The sequence below is a fragment of the Rhipicephalus sanguineus genome, chromosome 1 (genome assembly GCF_013339695.2).
Source record: "Rhipicephalus sanguineus isolate Rsan-2018 chromosome 1, BIME_Rsan_1.4, whole genome shotgun sequence".
Taxonomy (NCBI): domain Eukaryota; kingdom Metazoa; phylum Arthropoda; class Arachnida; order Ixodida; family Ixodidae; genus Rhipicephalus; species Rhipicephalus sanguineus.
Window position 1 is genome coordinate 266,426,072 of NC_051176.1, and position 20,226 is coordinate 266,446,297.

Consider the following 20,226-nt stretch of genomic DNA (forward strand, 5'->3'; position numbering starts at 1 on the left):
AATTCCGAAGTGTGCTCTCGGCAAATGATCAGTTTGACCGAAGCCATCGTGCAGAAATTGCCAGAAATCGTTAATCGGAAAGGGATTGTGTTCGATCACGACAACGCAAAACCACAGGCAAGCTTTGTCACCTGTCAAAACCTTTGAAACTTGGATGGGACGTGTTGCCACGCCCACCACACCCGCCTGGCTGCGCACCGCCAAACGTCCACTTCTTTCGCTCTGTGCATTAGTCTTTCCATGGTATAACATTCAATTCGATGATGCTGTAAATCAGCACCTGCGGTTTTTAGCAGATAATCGCAGGTCTTTCCATGAACGAAGACTTCTGCTGCTTCCTGACAGATGGTGGAAAGTTAGTGAGCGAAATGGGCAGTATATAATTGAGTGACACGTATTCTTTGTGTCATGAAAGGCGCGTTCTAAAACATAGGCCAAATACGTTAACACTTTTCCGACACCCCCAATATATATATATATATATATATATATATATATATATATATATATATATATATATATATATATATATATATATATATATATATATATATTACGGACGGCTGTCGGTGCCACCATATTGGGCTCTTAACCTTGCCGGTTTGTATCTTGAACAACTGAACGAACAGTGCTGCAGTGGACGTATACAAATGAAGACGGTCGGGTTGGTGCGTTCGACGTTTCCTCACCCTATCAATTCACGTCACGATATACAACAGTTAGAAAACGTGCGTATAAGTGCCGGCGCCCATATGACTTACGTGAAATCGTCTGCATAGGGACGCTCTGAGCATCTGCCTCAGCAGCAATTTGAGTGCGCTATACTCTATAACATCACAAGCGACCGCAAGACGGTTGCTTGCAAGTATGGGCTGATCTATTTAAGAAGGTTCTCTCTGCTACTTGTTCGTTCAGATCTCCCTTCTCATTTGTTCGTATACAATCTATAGACGATTTTCCGCAGCTGGTTTTTTCAATCAAAACTAGATGGCGCCACCGCACCGTGGCCGTCCCCCTACCGTGGCCGTATGGCCATCCCCCTGCCGTGGCCTTTGGCAGCGCTGCTCAATATGTCTCAATCCGCGTCGCGTCGTCTGCTCGGCGTTCCCATAGCGTCTGCGCGCAAGCGAGTAAAAGCGAGCAGACGGCAGCGCCGGAAAAGTAAACATGGCGGCACCTGTGGATGCAGTTTCCTTCCGCCTCTAATTTATCACGTAGTCGTCCTGCGCTGTGTGGCCCGCAAATTCAAAACCTATGTATTTATTTGCTTTATATTCGCGTCCTGAAGCTCCTCGGTATTTTGCAGTGTTTCCAAGATTCATTCTCATATTGTCGGAGACAAGGCTTAGCAGGCATGGCTAAATAAACACAGCTGATCGCAATAATAAGGACAAACCACACCTGCCGCTTTTTCTCCAGCGTGAGCTGACACAAAGCGATGGCCGATTTTGCCATTTATTTATTGCTGTGAGGACAGTGGGCGAGTAGGAAGCGCGGGTTCGGATCGAAGCGGGCTGTCGCGTCTGCATGGGTGCGCCATATTGGCCTGTAACCCCAGCTACTGGCGGCTGCTAATACAACAATTAAAGGCATACACCATAAATATGATGTAGATTAAACATATCGCTTATCGTTGTGGCGTGGTACATACCAAACAAACGCAAATGTCTCAACGTTTTCAACTTTGAGGCGATTACATGTAGAACTATATTTCGCTGCGCAAGCATGTGTCTTGCTTACATCGTGCTGCAACCAGCTCGTGTGGTACGGCTATGGCCACCATAGTACGGCCACGGCCGCTTCGCTGGCCCAATGCGTTGGCTGGGGCAAATGGCTGGGGGAAGGCCAGTTATGATCACGTGATCAAACATGGCAGCGCCCGTGCGCCGCTGCGGAAAATCGTCTATACTCCATCTCAGAAGTTCCCTTCAGCACCGTGAAGGCTACAGGGCCCCTTAGCCAATAGGAAGGGCGATTAGCCCCTCCACATGTATTCATCCGCGTCGTGACGTCTGCTCAGTGTCTCCCTGGCGTCTGCTCGCACGCGTAGGGCGAGTAGAGCGAACAGACGGCATCGCTGAAGAAAAAAAATCACAGCATATCCACGTGGTGAATGATGATGAGTGGGGCGAAGCGAACTCGCGCTGCAGCACGGCGATGGCATTGGTGCGAGCGTGGTCCTTCTTGATGGAAGATATTGTGACTAGATTGTTTGAGAACCACAATCTGTTACACACACCGCAACTATGGCCGAAACTGTTATCAAGGAAGTCCCGCTGGAAGCGCGCGTCGGCGCCTTCGGGCAGAGCCCGCCTGGTGCGTTTTGCAGCCACTTCACGTGCTCGCACAGCCTCGGGCTCTGCCTGCCGGTACGCGCGCTTTCTCGCCTCTTCACGGTCCTTCACATTTTGAAGATCCGATTCGCGCCGCAGCCGTGCAGCTTCGGCCTCGCGGGCTCGAACGGCGGGGTCTTCTCGCCGCAGCTGTGCAGCTTGTCGAGCAGCTTCGGCTTCGCGGGCTCGAATCTGCTTCGCGGCGTCGACGTGCAGCTTCGGCCTCGCGGGCTCTCACCTCAGGATTCTGTCTGCGAGCGCGCGCTGCCGCCGCCTTCCGTGCCCTCCGTTCCGCAGCCTTGTCTTCCATCTGGCGACCTCCGAGCTATAGAGAAAGCGTGCAAGAGGGAGCCTCATGGCGCGTTACTTCTGAAATGTTGTCTTCGGGTGTCGTTGAAAACACGAGACGTAGTAAAGAAGAAAGAACGCCACACAGGCGAACACGCACGAGAGTGTCACTCGTCAACGTCGTCTTCTTCTTCTACTGCATACCAGAACGCGCGCAGTAAAGAAGAAAGAATGCACACAGGGCGGAACACGCACGAGAGTCTCACTCGTCAACGTCGTCTTCTCTTCTACTGCATACCAGAACGCGCGTTTCTCACGAGCTAGAGGTGGCTACTACAACGCTACAAACAGACGTAGGATGGACAGACCCACGGCATAAGGAGCTTCGCCCCTAAAAAGAAATGGCTCCACCCATCGCAGCTGGTGCCATCCGCTTCCAATTTATCAAGTCGTCATCGTGCGCTGTGGAACCCGTAAGTTGTAACTACAGTCACCGGCGGTTACTGATACAGCAATTAAAGGCACACGACATAAATGCGAAGAATAAACATATCACGCATTGATCACGTGCCAAACAAGCGCAAATGTTTCAACCCTGCCAATTGTAAGGTAATTATATCTGGAACTGTGTTTGGCTGCACAAGCGAGTGGCTTGCTTACACCCCGTAGCCTTGGTAGTGCTGAACGGTAGTGGTGAGATGGAGTATAGATGCATTCGAGAGCTGCAGCTCTCTTTGCGCTCCGCATTCAGAACAAAGGGAATCGGCTTTCTTTCACACTCGGCGTCCATCGGGCTGCATTGGTTTCCTGAATTTTCCCTGTTTTATTCCGATAGAAACTGTATGGACACTACAGGCGCTTTGTCGTCGCCGTGATGTTCCGTATGAAGTCCAAATCTATAGCATCGTCCCGCGCATTGTATGTTCTATGCGCAAGTGAAAGCGTTCGAAGACTGCTACTGATTGCTGCTCAAACAGAGAGGAACGTCGCCTGTCATCTTTCGTCAGGTGAAAGGCGCATGGAAATAAGAGCCGGAAAGGAGGGGGGGGGGAGTTGAGTGTGCCTCCGGCAGCAAATGCGTAGTTTGGCCGAACGGGCGTGGTCACACACGGTCCCGCGCGATGTATCATTAGAGGCGATCAGCAGACGGCTCATACATTCGTACATGCATTGTGCGCTCATCACGAAGTTCGCGGTGAAGCCACAGACGGCTCACTGCCGCGGCCGCGTTTCCCAAAAAAGTGAGCCGCTGGCCTTACTTCGAATAGCATTCCAACTAGTTGCTATCGCATTCAATACTTCGGCATTGCAGCGCAATTGTGACTTTTTTCTATTCTCTCTCGTTATGTGTTGTGCGGCCAGGAATGACTGGTCGTCCGTTGTCTTTTGGTTAGTCGCTGCCGAAATGACAAAGCTGCCAGGTGGACTTTCTCGTTTCATAACGTGAATCGCTGCTTTTATTTCGAGACTGAGAAGAAAGAAACGTGTACGAAGTCGTTAGTGATCTCTGTTTTTGCAGAATATCATGAATTTTGTTGAAGGCAACATGTATATTTTAAACGAACACTGCCTCTGTAGATTGCAGTGTGGAGAAGTTTGTTATATATACGTGGAAATCACGCCATAATGAAGACACTGTACTACAGTATTGTTAAGCGACAGTATGACACGTCTTGTTACTATAAGACGCATTTTTTCCGTATTCATATTTTATTGCGCTCCTGACATGGTTTCTGCTATGACGGCTGTAGTCAATCTGTTGCTAGTGTTGCACTCAATGCTGAGTGTCCGTTCGGTTTTGCAAAGTCCACGAATTCCTCATATGCTCTTGATAACCGGGAGCGCCAGTGTTGTACAGTGCGAAGTGCGCATAGATATGTCCTGGTAGGCTGTCATTACCGGTGTCGTCTTTTTCCGCAGTATTGTTGGTTACTGCCATGGCATCCGTGACATTGTACCTGAAGTACAAGCAGGAGATAAGGGTGTGGCTGTACGCGCGCGGAATCTGCCGCTCACTCAATTGCATCAAGGAGGACGACATTGACGAGGACAAGGACTTCGACGTGTTCCTCTCGTTCAGCAGCAAAGATCGGGAGTGGGCGTACCACGAGCTTCTGCCGAAGATCGAGGCGCATGGCTTCTCGGTCTGTACCTACGACCGGAACTTTAAGGGTGGCTTCCTGATTCAAGACATAGTCCAGGAGGCCGTATCGTGCTCAAGGCGAACACTCCTGGTTCTGACACAGTGAGTCATTCAAGCATTGCACTTCGGAGTGATCCTTGAGGGACGTCTTATGAGAGCTCCATTAGATAGGTCTAAATGTTTCCTTCGATTGCTCGGAATGATTGCTGAGTAATGATTGCTGAGCGGAAATCGTTGGCAGTGGCCGGCATCCGTATACATGCTGGTTTATAGTGACTGCAGCCCTTCTCCTATTGAGGACGAGGTCGCGGGTTTAATAAACTGCCACGCTCGCCTCATTTTCTTAGAGAGGAACGTAAAAATGCTCGACTATGTATACTTCAATGCACGCTGAGGAACGCTCTGTGGTCAGAATGAATGAGAACCTTCCTCCGCAGCGTCCCGCATAATGCACTGCGCTTTTCCGGAGCGTTAAAACTTGAACTTCACGGTTCAATTTATTTAATTTAGCTCCATGTGCGAAGCGCTTATATTTTTTAGCGACGGCCTGCGTATATTCTGTATACGAAGTCACTGTATGGCAGAGGATTATGTCCTCGCCTCAACTGCCCTCCATAAAATTGTGTCACTCATCTATATTACAATACTTCTGATTAACACATTCTGTCTCAGAGAGCCTCATTATTGCATTACTGTATATCAATGTGAGATGAAACGAAATTGAAGCGGTGCTCACAGATCACATGTCCACATAAAATATTGACGTTCTGTGAATACAGTCTCGTCAATTTCTCCAACAAGTGCAACTAATTGCCTCGAATAAAAGCTAAGTTCACGTAGTGTCAATTCCGGTAGATTCAAAGCACTTCAAACAAAAAACGAACAGCGCGAAGACTGGGAATAAGAAGAGAATCGCACAGCACGAGCGTGTTGTGTGCTTAGCTTCTGGTCTTCAGTCTTCGCACTGCTTTTTTTTTTTGTGGTTACGGTGCTCGGCTGCTGACCCGAAAGACGCGGGTTCAATCCCAGTCGCGGCGGACGCATTTTGGTGGAGGTGAAATTGTAGAGGACCGTGTACTGTGCGATGTCAGTGCACGTTAGAAAATCTCAGGTGGTCGAAATCACCCAGCGCCCTCCACTACGACGTCGCTGATAGCCCGGGTCGCTTGGGGATGTTAAACACCCCATAAACCAACCAACTACAAGTCACTGTTGAGGTGTAAGAAGAGTTGTAGTCGTACTGTAAAATTATAGGGGGGGGGGGGGGGCTTGATTACTTTAACCCCATAGCTTTCTTTTTTCTTCACTTCTAAAGGCATTACGTGGAGAGCGAATGGTGCCGCTGGGAGTTCCGTGTGGCGCAGCACCGTGCCCTGCAGGACAACATCAACCGCCTGATCATCGTAGCCGTTGGCGAGGTCTGTCCCGAAGGCATCGACGAAGAACTGCAACGGTACATGCAGGAAACCAACTATCTGCGTTGGGGTGAACCTCACTTCTGGGACAAGTTGCTCTACTCGTTGCCTAAGAAGGACGCCCGCACCAGGGTCATCGCAAACGAGTACCCAATGACTCCTGTCGCTTCGGCGACACACTGAGGCCATGCGGCTACCGCGGTCTCAATCCTTCAGCCCAAGATATTTATTGTGTGTGCGTGTGTAGAATTCGAACCCTTAAGACTGCGAATGGGGCAGTGCTTGTCATAATTGCTCATTATGTGACGTGTGTTTTTGCGTCAAGTCGCGTAGGGTTCTTCAAGGATGCCTGCCGATTCATTCCTCACTCCACGCTCAGTTATGCTGCTTTTTACTGCATGACACTGCCAAGGGATGTATTTCATTTTTCAAGTTTTCATGGAACTATTTATTGCGCATTCATTTCTCATATGCTCGTTTTTATCATCCATACTGTTTAGACAGGCATCCTGTTCTGTCTATAGAACCCGTCGTTATGTCTTTGACTTCATCTGAGGGACTCTTATCTCGAGCTCTAATACACGTTGATCCCATGTCAAAACGTTGCTTTCCGCGGCATTACTTTGACCACTGTTGATCACGTGTTGTCCAAATAAAATGTATAACACCAAGTTTTTCTGGTCACATTGACTTGTTGCTTGCTAGTCGAAGTGACCCAATTAAGTGATTGAATCGCATTGTCTTCCGCATCAATTAGCGCATTTATGGAGGGCGGTTTTGTTATGTTGTTAATTGCGGAGCACTTTAGGGGCCCGGGCTGTCGTATGCTGTCGTATGCTGTCATCGTATGCTGTCGTCGCTTGGCGTAACGCAGGCAAAACCACGAATAGCACAGCCATCTGTTGCATATTGAGCGCTTGCTTGCGCCAAGGAGAAGTCTTCTTCCTCTCCTTCTTCGAGCGCCTTGATGATGATAAGTGCGGAGCACTTTAGGGGCCCGGGCTGTCGTATGCTGTCGTCGCTTGGCGTAACTCAGGCAAACCACGTATAAAAATAGAAAAAAAAGGACGAAGCAAGCGAGAAATAGAAAGAGAGAGAAAGAAAGGAAAAAATAGGAAGAAAAATAAAAAGAGCAAGAAAGAGAAAGAAATAAAGAGAGAGGAAGAAATAAATAGGAATAAAGATAGAAAAAGAAAAAAAAACGGAAAAAGAAAAAGAAGGAAAGAGAGAAGGAAAGAAAGAGAAAGCCGAAGAGAAACAAAGAAGGCTGCCCAGCTCCGCACTTCCTTCAGGCTTGACAACCCTAGTGCGAAGCTGCCTTCATTTTTTATGTGTGGAGTCGAACAAAACGATAAAGAGATGAAGAGGAAATTAAAAAAAAAAGGCAAACGTAATTTCGATGCACCAACCTAAAAGTAATAGTTCCATCCACGCAGCCGTGCACACACAGCATTTCAGACTGTCTCTCAATATCAAGCGGTCTGGAGCTGAATCCAATAGTGACTCTTTCGCAGTGAGCGTTCTTGAGCGCTTTAACTACGTTACGCAACTCGAGCATCCAACTAGTCATGTTTGTTGTTGTTTTTTTACCTGATATGTTATTTCATTTCAGCACATCTATTATAGACGGTCATATGTATAGACAACAGTGTTTATACTGTTCCGCAAAAATACCGTTTTTCGGAATGTAGATGTAGCACGCCCAGTGAAACAGCGCAGCAAATACACGCCCATGTGAACATTTTAAACAGATACTCATTTACGAAAACGCGGAAGGCAGGGAAAAGCGGCGGAGAAGTGAAAAGCCTTTCAAATAATTAACGGTTAGATGAAAGGCCCGAAGAACTGGCTCTTCGGTCGAAACTATTTCTAGATTATTGCCCAACATGACCTCCGTATAAAAATGAAACGAACTTACCTTTTATGTCGAGGCTGTATTCTCGACTGACAGTGGTCGAATATCGCTGAAGCCAACGTTTTCGACAATGAGACTTGCCTGCGTTAGTGGCCGCACTGACGACGATTGGCAGGTCCTGGTGCCAAAACATTGGCTTCCGAAAATTTCGTTTCTCAACTGCTGTCACTGTGATCAATTCAAGCTTCCATTTTCCTGCGAATTCCTTTCTTGTGTGGGTGTATTCAAGTGTGTAATACAAAAATAGAGCCTGAGGACAATATTATTCTTTTGCATTTTTTTAATGCTAAGAAATGAATTATGGTTCATTATACACTTTATTAACGTTGTTTTCCTATTCCCAGTGTGTCCGCGAAGAGTAAAGAATGTATGTGCAAGGCACTACGGCCATATCTCGCATAGTGTGTTAAAAATTAGTGATACTTTAGCTTTCTCAGAATACCTTCAGTAACATATGTCTCACGAAGTATATGGTGTGGAGAATAAATATTCCCGGTGACCCGCGTTTGTTGTTCAGATAAGCATGTGTGAGTCCATATGTATAGGTGCGAACACTCATAAATTGCACTTGAGGGCACTTCGTGGACTGCAGCACGTTTCGCTATTTCTGGAGAAAGGCAACGATTAGCATATTTTATTTGCATATTTATGTCAGATCTACTAATTGAACGGGAACCGCTCTAGCAGTTATGCTATTGCTAGTGAAAACTGAAACTTATGTGGTGTTCTGGAGGAATATGCCTCGTTTATTTACGTCAATAAACGATAAGTGCGAGCAGTCATACGCAGCAGCCAACGCTGTAGAGGCTGGCCAGACTTCTTGCTGTAGATGTGTTTGCACCAGGAAATAGTTCATTCCTAATTGTTTCACACTAACAATGTCATTTCTTTCAGTTTTATGCGGAGTAATAAATTAGAAGTTTTTGTGGCTTGGAGATCCTGTTATTGGAGGAACCCTGTTATGTCGTTCTACATCTCTTAGCGTTGTCTTTGTTTCCTGATTTTCATTTGAAGCGTAGCGACGCTCGATGCGTGTGCACGTTGCTCTGCCCGCACTTAACAACGACGAAACGCGGCTATGAGACGCGCGGAGTTATATATTTTACTGACCGAACTCCTTGCGTAGCCTCCACAGCGCTGACTGGTATGTATGGAACGGAGTCCTCTCGCATCTGATTTGTTTGTTTCGTGTTCCTTGTGTTTGTGTGTTCCGTTACGTTTGCCTCTTCATTGTAGCTCTTATTCTTGCCAGTATCATTTGCTGATGTAACATTTGACTACGTTAATGATAAGTGAAACATGACCACGGGGCTTGCAACCAGCGTTAAAATGTATAGCGAATCACTGCTGACCTAAATCTACTTACACATAATGCCATAACCCTAAGAATATACGCCACCGTAGTTTTGATTCGTAAATTCGTAAAGCTTTGCTTTTCGTGCTACTGTGGGGGATGAGGGGTCACACCTCGAACGATCGGACATTGTATCTGTCGAAATGTAAACGCTGTTATATTTATACAAGAAATAACAATGTGACGACACGACACTACGCCGTCATCGACAGTTGCCTGACTTTGCAGTGTGAGGGAAACCAGGCCTATGTGGGCCATGTCACTCACAAATTAGACCGGCAGTGGCCTTTGGCCTGGATAATATGATTCTAATTATCTGCTTTTTCGTCGGATGTGCCAGCGGCGCTTCGCCTGTATGTGTTATCGGAATGGTGGACTGGTCAGTCGTGCACAGTGAATAATAATTAAAAAAAATAATAATAATAACGTAGCGAAAACAGTCGTTGCATTCCTTACTGGCTCTGCATAACGGAGGAACCAGGATTTTCAAAGCCTAAAAAAATTAAATTGCGAGGTTTTACGTGCCAAAACCACGACATGATTATGAGGCACGTCTGTCGAACGTAATTTTTGGCTGATATTTCGACAGGTTTAGCATGCGTTTTTGTGTATGTGTGTGTGCTTGTGTAAATACATACCAGAATTAGCATGTGGGCTGTTTTCGGCAACGAAGCATAAATGTCGTCAGTCTAATCGATTTGAAATGCTGCGCTTGATATCCGTAAGAAATCTTCCTGCTAATAATGATAAGTTGGCTGCATACCACCCATCGCGAGCGCGGACTTGGTGTAGTATATACATACAGTTGCGGCGATTTCACCTAATGGCCTAGTCTGAAGAGATAGATAGATAGATAAAAAACTTTATTTAGGCCCTGAAGGAATCCACCCCCGTTTTATAGGGGGAGGATCGCGGGCCGCTCCCACGTAGGGACGGGGAGGCCGTGCCAGAGAGAAAAGAATATTAGAGCTGTATAATCTTACAAGGACGTTGGAGGAATAAACACTTATTCCAAAACAGTTGTATTGAAAGTAAACATAAGTTGACATGAAAGAAAAAAGATGGAAAAGTGCGCAATACGCACACTTCATGCACATGACGTACAGATATTGAATGCTAAAGCATTAGCACTGCGTGAATACAGTATGTGCGATCTACTGTGGGAACACCACTAGCTTTACGAATCTAAGGCAACAGCATGTAACACGCTGCAACATATTCTGTACAAATTTATGATTTGACGTTCTGTCAAGTCAAGTTGCTGTAAAGTCTAAATATCTGGAGGAAAGGGAGAAAGAAATGAGTTCAGAGAGGCGGAGCCCCGTCGCCTACTCTGCGCTGGGGAAGGCGGAAGTGAATAATAACAATAACTGGTGGGCTTTAACGTCCCAAAACTACGATACGATTATGAGGGACGCCGTAATGGAGGGCTCCGAAAATTTCGACCACCTGGGGTTCTTTAACGTGCACCTAAATCTAAGTACACGGGCCTCAAGCGTTTCTACAGGACTAACTGAGTTGCTTTTCGGGGCGTATCCCTTGCTACAATTATTGCGATAGCAATTATATGGACAGTCTCGGCTAGTTTTTGGCGCCGCCGTCATGCACGTTATATATATATATATATATATATATATATATATATATATATATATATATATATATATATATATATAATTCAGAAGAAAGTTCTGAAGGTCCGGTGCACATGTAGTTGAAGAAATGAAGGAGCACACTTACGAAAATTGCATATTTTTACTCATTTACGTTTTCGGCCGTGGCACGGCCTTCGTCAGAATGATATATATATATATATATATATATATATATATATATATATATATATATATATCTATATATATATATATATATAGAAGTCCCAGGGAAAAATAATTCAGAAAAATGTTTCGGAAGCACGGAATCAAACCAGCGACCTCTCGCTCGGCAGCACGTGGCGCTAACCACTACGCCACAAAACGCAGATCCTTCAGGTAGCTAACGGCGAGCGTTATATACACACCCGGCAGGCGCTTGTAAGCCTTTCTTCATTATCACTGAGATGGCGCGAGGAGCGCAACGGGCGCATTTAAAAGTCGTCGGCCAGCTCGCTCGCTTCTTCTAATATTTGCTCAAGGAGAACCTTGCCCTTCCGCTGTCTGCTCGCGCAGTAGTTGCTGCCGGGGGGTAGATGTTTCTGCAGCGTAGCAGCGCGTCCATCACGGGCCGCTTTTCTTGCTATCGCATTCATTGCTTCGCCCTTGCGGCGAAACTGTGACTTTTTTTCCTCTGTCGCGGCTCTGAGATCAGTCAAAGGCAGCCCCTTCCAACATGACTTTTGACGCTGAAATACGGGCAACCTCAAGCCATTACGACAAATATCTGCGCCCGGCAGTCTCGCCAAATTCAGACTCTTAAACACAGATGTTCCTGAAAAAAAGAAGAAGAAAAGAAACCGAGAAAAACGGTGCAACCTTGAAAACTACGGCGAGTATCGTGTATAACTCATCCACAGAGCGTGGACTATGTTAGAAAATGAACTCGTACCGTTTGGCCAAGCCGCTGCCAGCGCATATCTCGCCGGATCAGCTTTCAACCGGATGCAGAGTCAGCTGACTACGCACATGCGGCAGCCGCATGGCTGTCCGTTCGAAACAGAGCCCCCGCGGAATATTAGCTGCGGGGGACGATACTTATATTAGCACTCTGCCTGAACTTTAGCGGTCCACAGTACACGCGAGGATAAAGTCTCTCTAAGAGCTAAGTGTGTTTCCAATGGTGCCATCAAAGCCGTACGCGCTTGTTTGCGCATTGCTTTAGCGTAAGCATAAAACGTACCAATACGTTATCTCGTTACCCCAAAAGAGCTTGTAAGTACATTCCGAGATATATACGGGCAAACGTGTCGTTCGGGCTCCCTGGAACAGCACGTGCGCGTTCATACTCTGCATAAAAATACAAACGTGAAACAAGTGAAAGGTGCCCACATCTACAACCATGGCAACGACAGTAACGCATTATCTTTCGTTCGTAATGTACGGTACTGGCCGAGAAAAATGAGACCACTGGCAGACTAAACGATATCGTAGTGTACAATACTCAGGAATCGGGATCATGGCCAAGTGGGTGGTAATGTGGAAACAACCTTTACGGAACGCCAATACTTTATGCTCTCTCACCGTAATTTTTCACCTTATATTGTTCCATTTTCCTGTATTGTGTGTGCAGAAGAGGTTGGTATCATAGATGTAATGGCGGCTATCTTCTTATCTCTTTGGCAAACATTACGTGGCAAAGATAGTCTGGCTTCAAGCAAACACACCTGTTTCTCTGCTTATGAATGTGCGGAGGCATGTGGCTCCGTCAAGCTGTCGTATCTTACGCCTTCTTTTTTTTCCCCCTGTTTGCCTCCGCTGTCACGTACGCGCCGTATGTAATGCGATAAATATAACCGTTGTTGTTGTGTCAAAATCACTGAGGCAAAATGACACAAAAACGCAAGTATAACTTTTTTTTGGGTAATAACTAATCCATTACGCAAGATTCTGCGGAAATATATTCCACATTTCATCAAGGTTTCAGAACACCAACGAGTGTAGATTGGCACCCTTTCAAACGCAGCCTTACATCAGCTGAGTTGGGTGGACGCATTTGCAGAAAATAACGCTGATAGAGCATGTAATATCTTTATTGAGAAATATTCAGTCGCAGAAAAGAAACATTTCGCCAATAAAAATGCTTAAAAGTCATGTCGAAGGCTATCGATAACAAGAGAAATATTAAAGAAAATCAAGAAGCGTGAAAAGCTGTATAGCCAGGCCCATTAATACTCTCTATACTGCTGACCTCACAACAATTCAGAGGCTGTAAAAACGTTACCACAAAAGCTCAGTCTGACTCTCAAATTATGCATCGATCGAGTTAGCACACCTAGACCGGAAACATTACATGTGACAGAGTTTTGAACGAAGACTCCTGAAAATAATTGTAGAGCTTCCTCTTACCCGCGATCAAATTTATCACAATTCATTAGCAATAAAGCTGGAAAAGTATGGCATTGTAGCGCCCCCACTACATTTAATAGTCTTATACATATACTAAAAACAATATTTGACATAAATAAGTTTAAATTGTTAATCGAGGTCATAAATAAATAAATAAATAAAAACCACGGTCCACAATATAATTACTTAGACCGTTGCTCTTTATATATCAACGATATTGTTTTGATCGCTCAGGAGACTAAACTCGTAATGTATGTAGATTATGTGATTGCATTTATTTCGTCATCATTCAATACCATCTTAATCAACAGCGCCAATGAGTTGGTACTAAAGTTATTCACATTGTCTACAAACATCTATGAGTATATTCAAGTGAGATAAAATGCATAATTGTTTATGTAAATGGCGCGAACATCCCATGAAATCTAAATTTACACATGAACAGAGGGAGCAGAGAGACAGACAAGCAGTGTGACATGACCAAAACAAGAAATTTTAGTTTCTGGACATTTGCCTCGAAATAACTTTCGGTGCTGAACCTCTCGTTTATTACCGACGGGTTGGTTCGCTTGGCGGTCCATGGAATTCTCAATATTCTACGCCAGCCCTTGAGCTCGAAAGAGTCCAACTTTCTTTTATTTCATATTTCCGCAATTTCCACCGAACAATATTAGTTTGCCGCTCTTTTAGATCACGCATCGCGCACACACATCTTGTATAATGTACAACTAAATCTAATTTTGGGAAAATATACCTATTACACAAAAATGTAATGCGCAGCACCGTAAACCTGTCATAATACCAGCACACAGAGTATCTGTTCAAGCATTACAACATACCCACAACTGAACTTTTCACATATCCGTTCTTTATTTCGTTCATGACACTCATCCCTCCACTGTGAAAATGTATAATAAATAAATCAGCCAGTCTACGATAAAAAGCAGTTAACTATACTATCCGCCATTTTTAAGATTAACTATATTACTATATTAACTATATCACTATATTACTATATTATATTAACTATATTAACTACATTACCCGGCAACTATTTACTGCATTAACGAACAAATTATGGTTTGCAAATTGCATTTAAAGAAACCCAGACTGCTCAATTCATTTCATGACTATTGATTTCATGGCACTGATACATTAACGATGACTCAGTCTTCACTTTGCTCACGTATTCGATCTTTCTCCTAACTATATATCTCGGTACGAATGGTGACTTTGTTTTTGCATCTGTGCTTAAGTTTATGGAATGGTGGATTTTTTCGCTCCAACTTTTTGTATTTATTGCGTTGTTCTACAGGCAATCCACCTGGCATTGTATTTCTTCCTGTAAAAGTTTTGCCAGTTTGAGATGTTTGCCGAGCTTACTGCCGTCATGTGTTATGGAGGATTAGGGTACCTCAATATGCCTGCTGCAGCTTTTACCTTGATCTCTTCCGTTGTTTTCAGCTGCTCGAAATAGAAAGAAAGAAAGAAAGAAAGAAAGAAAGAAAGAAAGAAAGAAAGAAAGAAAGAAAGAAAGAAAGAAAGAAAGAAAGAAAGAAAGAAAGAAAGAAAGAAAGAAAGAATCACAGTGCAACATGTTGATAGGACTGTTTTTCGGAGGTTAGGAGAAATTTATTTGTTTTCAGTGCTAGAATACTCAGGCGAAACTTTTCCTAATGCTGTGGCGCAGTTTCTGTCAGAAAGAGTGCCCTCAGTTTTTATTCAAATGTCATTGAAGGAAGCATTCAAGCCTGCGGCTACTTTCTTTTCACTTCACTGAAATTTTATTCAGAAGTTTAAGATAAGGTGGGAGCATGTTGGCTTGGCTCGTCAGGACTGCCATAGTACTGAATGAAATAGACTGAAAATGCGATCTTCTTGAGAAATTTGAGCAATGACAAAGCAGTTCTAAGCGCAATGCTCTTGATATATTTCTTTAAAAACATAAAGACTCATGCAAGTTCGTTCAAACAATCTGAGTACCTGTAGACTGGCGTCAGCGTCATCGGCGTTTCTGAAAAGAACAAGTGCGTAAACGCGCCGGATTAATTTCCTTTGTGAATCAGACGACTTTCTCGAACAGGAAGAGGAGCGCGGAAGCCTTGTCTACGGGCAAGTCTTGCTTCGTATCCGCGCCACCTTCTCGTCGATATGTTCTACGCCTACACTGGGCACGGAAGCCAGACGGAAACATATGCTAAAAAATAATATATATTTCACTGGAGCAGTGCACCTCCTTCTTCAGAGGATATGTCTATCTGGCGACACAGTCAGTACCGTCGCACTTTGCCGACGTGTTAGCGTCCCCAAACCAATTCGCGCAAGCGTGCATCAGTATAAGCGATAACAATAATAAATCGGAAACAGAAAGCCATATAGTCACCGAACGAGTAGATTTTGCGATAACATTCGTAACTCCATTTTTACTATACGTCAGCTGTATATTTTCCAACTGTTTATGTTATATATGTATACTCTCTTCAGTTCTGCTCTCTTGCCACGATTGCTATCCTCGTAGGCAAGAGAGTTATATCTCTCTTGGCTATGTAATCGGGGTGCGCCGCTTCTGTTCTTTTTTTTCCCCCGCCGTAGTCGTCTATCTTCGTCGGTTAACAAAGAAAAATAAATGTTATCGCAGTCGGCGCTCCGCCCGTCGTAAGCTGCCAGTGCAGTCGCGTGTGCGCGCCGTAGACGTGTGCTATGAAACTTGCTCTGCGGAGACGCACCGTAAACTTTGTGAAAACAGTGGATACAGATGACAAGATGTTGCTGCCATCGGTGACACGAATGCCGCGTCGAATATGCCTAATCGCGGGCCTGGTGTTAATGCCGTGCTTGTTCCGTTCGTCAGCAGAGGGCCGTGTGTCGTGGCGCAACGTGAACGTTACGTGCCCAAAGCTCGAGCGCTGCGAATGTTCGGTCGTCAGTCAGGGCGCTCTGACTCGCTGCAGGAATATCTCTCAACCGCAAGAACTTGACGCAGACATGGCCAGGATCGAGGGGGTCGTCCATAGAAAGCTGACCTTCGACCACGTCCAAATTACCGAGCTACCGGCCGCGTGGTTCACAAACCATACAATCATCATGCTGATCATTGTCAACAGTCCTCTCCGCGACATCGGTGAGGAAGCCATCGGCGCATTGGGCCGAATGTCGCGAATGCTTCTGGAGAACGACCAGCTGGAAGCCCTGCCTCGAGGTTTGACCGCGGCGAAGCATTTGCGCTGGCTGGAGGCGCGCAACAACCGCATCAGATTCCTGCAAGGCGTGCTACGTTTGCCCGAACTGTTCGAGTTGGATCTTCGCTTCAACGCGATCGAAAGAATCGATGAGACGTATCTGTCGGCCTTGCCGAATCTGAAGCAATTGCGGCTTTCCGGCAACAGAATACGGCAGCTGCCGACTGCTCTGCTCAAGAATACGAGAAAGTTAAAAAAAGCTGAGTTTCGCAACAACTACATTGCGGAAGTAGGCGACGTGTTCAACGATATGCCTTACATAGAGGTGAGCGTTGGCTTCCCTTTCCTTATTCTTGTTGTCTATCAAAGTGTGATATGTAAGAGCTGGTTGCCTTAAAGTTACTTTTACATATTGTTACATGCCACACAGCAGTGTGCGTTCTTCAGCTATTGTATGAGCGAGTATATAAAAGCGACGACGTGATATGAAAGAACAGCGAGAAACAGGCCATCGTTGCACTGCTTTATCAAAAAGAAAATTTTCTTAATGAGGGTTTGAAGACGGTTACGGAGTGTCTGATGTTGTAGAATGCAAATGATACGGGTGCTTTTGTTCTGAATACTCGTGACTTCTGGTTATGTAACGCGTTCGCACAAATTTTTGGGAAAACATAGTCCGAGAGGCAAGATCCTGTCCTGTGGCCGAATGCACAAAACTTTTCTTTCGTAAGTGTTCTTTGCTATTGGCCAGACGGCTTCCATAATGAAATGTGAAGTTTCAGGATTGGCTGAAGTATTCTCTTACGAACATTTTTAGCATAAGATATTTTTGTGAATACGGACGTTGATGTACTACCATGCGTTATTGAAAAACTTAAATACCCCTGACAGCCAAATAATTTTGTGACTTTTATGCTTAAATTAGTAGGTTAGTGTTTGATAAAACCGAAATTGAATCGTAAATGCACTAACGTATCGTATAATCAGTGCTAGCGTCGTTAATTGTAAACAATTTTGGCGTCGCTTCAGAACGTCCACCTAAAATCATAAGAAAAGAGCGCATCACCGCGGTGGAGTGCCGTAAGATCACGTGCGTTACAGCTATATAGTGACGCTGCGAGCACGCATTTTGAATCGGGGCTCCGCGTGCCGGAAGTAATGAAACAACGTGGGTGCTGCAGTATCAGTTAGGGTACGTGTGACGCACCGTTCCCCTGCCGAAATTTCCGTCTACAATGAAACGGCACGTGATACGCCCGGCTGCCAAGCTCACATTGGACTGTCAAGAGTGTACGTCCTCAGAAAGAAAAAAAAATCCTTGCTACGTTACCTAAAACGCCACTGGTGTAGGCATCCAGAACTACCTTGAGAGCAGCGCGATAACAGAGCGATCGGGTCGAGGAACAATAGCTCCTGTAACTTCCTGTGACGTCGACAATACTCGCTTTACTTGCTTAACGTCACAGAGGATCCTCTATCCGGATCATACTAGCGGCGATGTCGCGAGGTGCTGCCAACTCAGATGAGCATGATAAGCAGAGGGGCGCGATACTACGGCACACAAGAGAAAGAAGGACACGGGACGATGCGCTACTAGCAACTGAAATATTTTTATTCAGGAAAAACATACTTATACCACCATGCATAAGTCACCCCTCTCTCAGTTTGCAAGGGGGGTAGATAGCCTTTCTAGAACGTCACTTGACGTAGGCATGCTGAGCGCAAGCTTTTAGTGTAGTGTCGAGTCGTTGGGCTTGGTATGATTGCATGGTGGTATAAATATGTCTTTCCTGAATAAAAAACGCCAGGCCTGCGCTGAAACCGCAGCACAGTCACAGCGAAAGCTGGAAGAGCGGCGTTTCTAGAGCCCGTTAAGCTCTCCTGGGGCTACAATACAAGTACATTAGAAAGGTACCCACTACACCATAAATCACAGTTTTTTTGAAGTTGGGAAGCACCTACTAAGCCATTATTCGTCATTCTGCGGAGATGTGAGGCACCAGCTACACGTCTGTAGGCATTATGTGCACTTTGTTGACACGACGACTGATGACGATGAAGAATTATGGCTCAGCCCTTTGTAATGGGTTGGAAGCTTTAAACGACCCACCAGTTATGTAATTTGCGTTGGGTGACGCCCGGTCGCTATTTCCCTCTCCAGTCATGCTGTATACCATACGTTGACGTGAGAGAGACGGGGGGGGGGGGGGGGGGGGCGAAGAACTTTACTGAGACCCCGAGGAAATGGATCATGCGCTTATGGGCTTCCTTGGCAACCAATACAAGTGCACTTGCGAGGAACCCACTACGCTATAAATCATTGTAATTTTACTGAGACCCCGAGCAAGGGGATCATGCGCTTATGGGCTTCCTTGGCAACCCATACAAGTGCACTTGCGAGGAACCCGCTACGCTATAAATCATTGTAATTTTTGAGAAGTAGGGCAGCAGGCACTGTGCCATTTTTCGTCATTCTACGGAGAGCGTTGGTACCTGCTAAACGCATGTAAGGCATTATGCGCACTTTGTTGATGCTGTGCCTGATGACGATGAAGAATTATGGCAGAGCCCTTTATAATGGGTTGGAAGCATTCAACAACCTACTCGTTGCGCAATTCGCATTGTGTGACGCCTAGTTACAGAATTCTCGTTGTGCGACGCTTGGTACTTATTTTACTCTTCTACCACGCTATATTGCATATGCTAATGTGGTTCCTTCCGGACATGAAGCCTGCATAGGACCTTTTTGCAAAGCAGTTTCAAGCACCGGCATGGCTCAGAGGTTGAATACTGGGCTCTCCCACGCAGAGGGACCAGGTTCGAACCTCGTTCCATCCTGGAATTTTTTTCTTATTTCGTTTTTTTACTTATTTCAAGCGATACTGGTTACGGACACCGGCGGCGGCGGACAACTACGGCGCCAAAAACGGCCGGTGAAATGATCTAATAACAGCTTTCGCTGTAAAATATTTCAGTTGCTAGTAGCGCGTCGTCCCGTGTCCTTCTTTCTCTTTGTGTGCCGTAGTATCGCGCCCCTCTGTTTATCATGAACCAACACCAACTCAGCCAAATTTTACTTTACTCAGATGAGCACTCACATTTACTTAAAACCAAATTAAAATATCTTCAAGGCATCTTTCACGGCTAATAATCGGTCAGAAGTACCAAAGTATCCAAGGCTATCAAACAACACAGACATCTCGAGTTTACAACAAGGTTTGCAATGTGGGCTTCTTGGGGAATCATCTGTGCAACTTTGACGTAGCGCGAAAAGACACACGGACACGAGAAGTCACGTAAGGACACCATGCAGGGTTACTAGCAATATGTTTATTTTCGAAACCGGACCGCTTAATAAGGAGTTTTAGGATAGCGTACGCAAAGCATTGCGTTAGCGTTTGTCACCACTGCGCATGCGTCATACGCTATCCTCTTGCGGGCCCCCGTTAAGTGACGGAAACAGCGGGCGAGCGCAACGAACGCTATCTTTGCGTACGCTATTCTAAAACTGCCTTATGTCACAATCGCCACGCGAGTGCGTACACGTGTTCCACACGTGGACGCACTCAGAGACATGCGCGAAGAAAATCACTCTAAC

At 45.4% G+C, this 20,226-nt stretch overlaps 1 protein-coding gene across 1 annotated transcript in view; it reads left to right on the forward strand.

Moving 5' to 3' along the window:
• Positions 1-20,226, forward strand: part of LOC119378906 (uncharacterized) — a 48,457-nt gene that overhangs the window by 18,939 nt on the left and 9,292 nt on the right. Inside the window, exons 6-8 of the mRNA XM_037647975.2 lie at positions 4,542-4,866; positions 6,080-6,359; positions 16,141-16,953. Coding sequence (XP_037503903.2) covers positions 4,542-4,866; positions 6,080-6,359; positions 16,141-16,953 — 1,418 coding nt within the window. The remainder of the gene's footprint in view (positions 1-4,541; positions 4,867-6,079; positions 6,360-16,140; positions 16,954-20,226) is intronic.